The sequence below is a fragment of the Epinephelus moara genome, chromosome 23, assembly GCF_006386435.1.
Source record: "Epinephelus moara isolate mb chromosome 23, YSFRI_EMoa_1.0, whole genome shotgun sequence".
In the NCBI taxonomy this organism is placed as follows: domain Eukaryota; kingdom Metazoa; phylum Chordata; class Actinopteri; order Perciformes; family Serranidae; genus Epinephelus; species Epinephelus moara.
The window spans coordinates 27,545,394-27,552,096 of NC_065528.1; the positions used below are offsets into that span (position 1 = coordinate 27,545,394).

Sequence of the window (6,703 nt, forward strand, 5' to 3'; positions counted from 1 at the left end):
GCCTAATTTTGAGAAAAATCTTAGAAATATGGGAACTGTGGGAACATAGGGCCTAATTTTGAGAAAAATCTTAGAAATGTGGGAACATAGGGCTGTGGGAACACAGGGCATAATTTTCAGTGGAAAAAAACCCATGTATCCTTGCATGGGGAGTGTGCCTATGTTCCCACAGCTCTATGTTCCCACATTTCCTTTTTCATAAATTTGTATATGTATATGTATTCCTTTTTCATAAATTTGTAGGGCTGTGGGACCATTGGGCTGTGGGAACATAGGGCTGACCCCTTGCATGCTAGCTTGTGTTAGCTTACAGTTTAGCTTCGACACAAAACCGGAAGAGGATTGTAACGGACAGAAACTCAAAATTAACAATAAAGCTCTAACATTTCTGGCTTGAAAGGCATTATTACATCAGTATAGGTGTAATATATATTCTCAATTTATTAAAGTTGGTGTCAGGGGTCTGTTGAACAAGACATTTAACGGCTAAAGTGTGCTAAATTCAGTCAAACTGTGCGTCCTTACATGCTAGCTTGTGTTAGCTTACAGTTTAGCTTCGACACACAACCGGAAGAGGATTAAAACGGACACAAATTCATAACTAATACAGTTCTTACATTTTTGGCTTGTAAAGGCAATATTATATCAATATATGTTATATTCCACATTTATTAACGTTGGTGTCAGGGTTTGGTCGGACAATAAACTTAAAGGCTAAAGTTAGGTGAATTCAGTCAAACTGTGTATCCTTACATGCTAGCCTGTGTTAGCTTACAGTTTAGCTTTGACACACAGCCAGAAGAGGATTAAAACGGACATAAACACAGCTAATAAAGCTCTTAGGTTACATTTTTGGCTTGTAAAAGGCAATATTACATCAATATTAATTTATTTTATATTCCACATTTATTAAAGTTGGCGTCAGGGGTCGGTCGGACAATAAACTTAACGGCTAAAGTTGGGTAACTTCAGTCAAACTGTGTATCCTTACATGCTAGCTTGTGTTAGCTTAAAGTTTAGCTTCGACACATAACCGGAAGAGGATTGAAAAGGACAGGAACGCATTACTAGTAATATATCTCTTTTGTTTGGGGGTTTAACAGGCAATATTACATCAAATACATATATTCTTTATTCCAAATGTATTAAAGTTGGTGCCAGGTTTGGGTCGGGCAATAAACTTAACGGCTAAAGTAAGGTAAATTCAAATTGTGGATCTTGCATGTTAAGCTAGTAAGCTTGTGTTAGCTTACACTTTAGCTTTATTTTACAGCTGGAAGATTGAAAAGGACAGAAACTCATAACTAGCGATATAGCTCTTATATTTTGGGCATGTAAACGACAATGTTACACTTAAATAGATCCAGTCTACCTTCTAAAGTCATTAAAGTTGGTGTCAGGGGTGGGTCGGACTTATGAAGTAAATGCAGCCAGGATGTGTATGCTAGCTTGTGTTAGCTTAGCTTCAACACAGCCGGAAGATGATTGAAAAGGACAGTAACTCATAACTAGTGATGCTGCTTTTGTATTTTGGGCATTACTGCATCAATACGGTGTGAGTGTACCTTTCACAGTATCACACTGATGTAAGCCGGTGTCGGGAGGTCAGACTGGATGTGACGGCGGCTGTACATAGTATTGCGAGCGGTGCTGGATGTTTAACACCGCCCTCCTCCGGGCTGCGCGCACTCACATGCCTCCCATGTGCTTCTCCTCGCTTGCTCTGTGACTCCGCCCAGCTCCTCCTCTGCTGTTATGAAAGCACAGCAGTGGGTGTGTCATTCAGAGTTGTCCTGCTGCACGGCTCGGGAGCTGGTAATATGACCTGTTTTATAACTCATTTTTTACATAAACAGACTTTCTGTGTGTGTTGTTTTTGGCGCTGTCGTTACATCCTGCATGATTTCTGTGTGTCTTGTGTCGTGTGTAGTTGTGGTCTTAACGTTACCTGTGCTATAATGTAGCCTATGTGCTATATAACATGTAACATAGCATGTACAAGCCAGCAGCAAGGACACAATGTTCCCTCTGTTTGTTCCAGCCTCTGAAAACTGAGAACATTAGTTATTCATGCAATTTAACTAAAACTCTACACTTGATCCTGTTGATTCACATGCATGTACTCCATCATGAATGTACTGCAGTCTTTATTTCTCTGCAGTTATAGGCCTGTGTAGTGATGTGACATGCATGTTGATCCTGAAGTTAAACTCTGTTATGACACTCTGAGTCATAAATTAAGTATAAAACATAGTAGTTTTGTTGTTCTGCATCTGAAATTATACAAACGATTATTTTTGCTTTTAGCTGTGAGTGAATTGTTAAATGAATTCATCTCAGTGTGTAAAGATCCTGTAAATGCAGTAATTCACAGTTTCCCTTAAACAAAGTTGGGGTGTCGTGAAGTTGTTAGCAGCATGTGAAAGAAGAAAAACAGATCTGTTACACAAGCAAATGTTTTGTTTTGTTTATTTATTTTTTCTTTTTGCTCCTTTCTTGTGAAATAATAATAATAATAACTTAATTTATATAGCACATTTCATGCAAAGATGTAGTCCAAAGTATTAACATACAATAAAAAAAAATAAATGTAATAAAATAAAAACAAATAATAACAATAAAAAGAAAAATAAACAATAGCTGTAGATGAAGAATCCATAATCCAAAAATACCAGAAAATTACTGGTCCTAGCTTCTTAAATGCAAATGTTTGCTGGTTTTCTTCTTCATCTTAACTGAATGATAATTGGTACAATAATTCCATTACAGCAATTATTCAACTGTGTAATATTCTTCCCCCTCTTGAATGTATATTTAACATATATATTGTATATATTTCTTATTCTTATTTCTACGTATGTATACATCGTTTCATACACTGTGGCATTATACACATATTTTTAAATTTCTAACTTTACATACTATTTTTAGACATTGTGTTGTGGCATAACGCACATGTTTTACACGCTTTACATACTCAGCATATACATTTTTAAAAAAAATATTTTGAATATTTTACATGCTAGTGTTAACATTGTGGCATATTTCACATATTCTATTTTTATATTTTTACACTTTGTACTTCGTATTTATACTTATGTACTTCGCTATTCTTGGCATCAGAGCGACTGTAACGAACCACTATTTTGCTCCGGGGAACAAAAAAGTATTTCTGATTTTGATTCTGATTCTGATTCTTCTATTGTAGTAAATTAAATATATTTGGGTTTTGGACTAGTGTTTTCAATCTGAATATGTTCATTTAGCTTTAAGGAAATTGTTAGTGGCATTTTTTAACATTTTCTGTGATTTTACAGACCAAACAATAAATCAGTAAATCATTGTTAATTGTGATATATCTAATTCTGTGACCCGTGAGAGTCCATGATCCAGCCCATAAACACTAACCCTAACCACTCAACTAAAGTCTGGTACTGGGTCACATGATCTGATCTGTTACAATTGCAGCTCTGCAGGACTCACTAGTTTAAGCTATATGTGGCTAATAAACTGGCAGCTGAGTGTACGTACAATCTGTGATGAGGGATCTGCTGTAACGAGTCCTGATGTAGGTTTTTACTCACTTTTTGAAATGTCTGTGTTAAACAAAATGCATTTCTGACACAAATTAAGACACTTATGTCAGGGGTGCCATCTTCCAAGTTTAATGTCCTTATTCATGTTCTTTGCGCTCCATGCAGAATCACAATGCTTCGCGTCACAACCGCCTCCATGTGCACCTACTGCCAGAGGATGAGGCTCCTCCTTCCTCCCTCTGCCTCCGCCTCCACAATGACGTCCCCCTACAAAAGACTGGAGAACCAGCTCACAGTGGACTCCCTCTATCAGCTGTCGGTGGACATCCGAAAGGTGCGCAAGTTGAAGGGCTGGGTTCTGTCTGAGAGCTCGGCCTATGTGTCTGAGACTGCTGACCTGCTGAGGGACTTGGGCGCAGACACAACAGTGATCGCACGCATCCTGGAGACTCACCCTGAAGCTGTCCTGTGTCGGCCGGAGGACGTGGCTGCCCAGCGAGACCTGTGGGTGTCCGTGTGCCCCAACAAGCGGGAACTGATGAGCATCATTGAGAAGTTCCCGGCTTCTTTCTTCACGTTAACTCACCACAACAACCAGCAGGCGAACATCCTCTACCTCCAGAGTCTCCGCCTCAGCAACAGGATCATCGGCAAGTTGATGGCCAGTGCCCCGCAGAGCTTCAGTCGACCCGTGGAGCTGAACAAGGAGGTCATCCACACTCTGAGGGAGACCTACCTGGACCTGGGAGGACATGAGGGCAACCTGCGCGTCTGGCTGCAGAAGCTCCTCAGCCAGAACCCGTTCATCCTGCTGCGGCCTGCCGAAGCCTGGAGGGACAGTCTGGGCTTTCTGAGGGAGCGGGGCTTCACCACAGAAGAGCTCCTCAGCCTGGTCTCGAGCCTCCGAGCCTCCATCGCAGAGCTGCAGCCAGAGGCCATGGAGCAGGCGCTGGCGTACATCGAGGGGGCTCTCGCCTGCTCCAAGGACGAACTCAAGCAAATAGTGATCCGCTGCCCGGCCATTTTGTACTACTCCGTGCCCACCCTGATGGGGCGCTTCCAAGGACTGATGGATGTCGGAGTGTGCATGGAGCAGGTGAAGGAGTCCCCAAACGTCCTGGAGCTCACCACGCAAATCGTGCTTTATCGCATCCAGAAGCTGGCCTCCTACGGGTACGACGTGCGCTCTGGCAGCCTGGACGTTATTGTGGGAACTAAGAAGGACTTTGAGATGACTTACGGCAAGCTGCAGCTCAGGCAGCAGCGGCCGCTCTTTAACCCTGTCGCTCCACTCAGATCTGTTGAGGAGTGAATAGGAGTGGTTGTGGGAAAAATTAACGTTTTGCGAATGTTATTTGGTGCTGATTTTGGGTAGGGGTTCATGACTTTACGTTCGTGCACGAGACACAGAAAAGGAGGCAGTTTGAAATACCAAACCTCCACCAATGCAGTACTTTAAGTAATGAGAACAACTGTATTATGAAACGAATTCGTTTCAGCCTGTGGCCTTCGCCAGTGCTCCTGATGTGATGCTGAGACACAGCTGAGGGCTCTTATGAAAATATGACACTGTGACTGTTCTGAAATTGTACTTGACTTAAGGCCACATCCACACTACTACACAGTCTCCACACACAAGCGTTTTAGCATTTTCAGAATTAATCTCCATCCATATCCATTTCTGCTCGTCCAGATTAAAACACAACCCAGGAGTTTTCAGACTAACATGGTGTCAGCAGCGTTTTCAAAGGTCCCAGTTTCAGGGTTTCCAAAACACCAGAATAGTGTGGACACCAGGCATAAACATAGCAATAGTAGGTTTTAAAAGAAACATGCATTAGTGTGGATGTCGCCTAAGAGACACATACACATACTGTATGCCAAGGAATATACCCACAAACATTGAACCAGTGATGCATGGACGTGAGTGCCAATCAAATGAAAGGCTGTCACTCTTGTAATGTAAGATTCACTACTATGATTAACAATTTTTGTAACTGAACTTCAGATGAACAAAAATGCCACGTGTAAATTTGTACGTTTTTAAATTAAATTTTTAAGTGTCAAAAAGCTGCTTTTCCTCTCAGTGATTAAAACACCAGTCTCCAGAGCAAAGTGTTTTCACATGTACTGTGTGTCTTTATGTGTACAGTCACATGACTTAGTCTGGAGTCAGACTCTAGTCACAAATTAATGACTTTAGACTCGTTTTGACAAAATCAGAAAAGACTTCTAACTTGACTTGTGACTTCACCTGGACTTAAGATTTTTGATTTAACTCATTGTCTTACGTTTTTCATTCCCAGCAAGTCGACTCTTAATTCCCCAGATGATCCACTTTGTTAGAACCAAGCTGACAGCATCCGGTAAAGTTGCAGGAGTGAACCACAAAGAACAAACGTGACATTACTGAGCGCCAGTTTGCAAAGATTGTACCAAAGATCATTTTGTGCAAAGTCAAAATGTACGTGATGGTCAACAAAAAATCGATTGCAGAGTGCAAAATTTGCAGGTCGAACATTACAGATACAACAACTTCCAACTTTGACATTTGAAATTGCACAAAGAACGTTGCCTGCAAATGAAAAGATTTATAAAGTTATATAAACAGATCCTTTAAAGAATGCCTGGTCTCCAAACCAACTTAAAAAATAATGTACTGGAATGTCTCCCAATTTGATAATGTATACCTTTATATACGCAAATAGCTAATCAGCCAATCACATGGCAGCAACTCAGTGCATTTAGGCATGTAGACATGGTGAAGACGACCTGCTAAAGTTCAAACTGAGCATCAGAATGAGGAAGAAAGGTGATTGACACCATGTCACAAAGCTCAAATCATCTCAAACTGGTTTCTTGAACATGACAATGAGTTCACTGTACTCCAATGGCCTCCACAGTCACCAGATCTCAGTCCAATAGAGCACCTTTGGGATGTGGTGGAACAGGAGATTCTCATCATGGATGTGCAGCCGACAAATCTGCAGCAACTGTGTGATGTCATCATGTCAATATGGACCAAAATCTCTGAGGAATGTTTCCAGCACCTTGTTGGATCTGTGACACCGAGAATTAAGGCAGTTCTGAAGGCAAAAGGGGTCCCACCTGGCACTAGCAAGGTGTACCTAATAAAGTGGCCTGCAAGTATATATAGTCTTTATCTA

The 6,703-nt window shown here is 41.1% G+C and overlaps 1 protein-coding gene across 2 annotated transcripts; it reads left to right on the top strand.

Annotated features, from left to right (window-relative positions):
* Nucleotides 1-1,658: 1,658 nt before the first annotated feature.
* LOC126384940 (transcription termination factor 2, mitochondrial-like) lies at nucleotides 1,659-5,606 on the top strand. Of its 2 annotated transcripts, none has more exons than XM_050036390.1 (2): nucleotides 1,659-1,815; nucleotides 3,702-5,606. In XM_050036390.1, the coding sequence occupies exon 2, from the start codon at nucleotides 3,709-3,711 to the stop codon at nucleotides 4,846-4,848; it is 1,140 nt and encodes a 379-aa protein (XP_049892347.1). In that variant the 5' UTR covers nucleotides 1,659-1,815; nucleotides 3,702-3,708; the 3' UTR covers nucleotides 4,849-5,606. The 2 variants fall into 2 exon arrangements, with proteins under 2 accessions (XP_049892347.1, XP_049892348.1); XM_050036391.1 differs by lacking the exon at nucleotides 1,659-1,815 and adding an exon at nucleotides 3,465-3,568.
* Nucleotides 5,607-6,703: the final 1,097 nt, after the last annotated feature.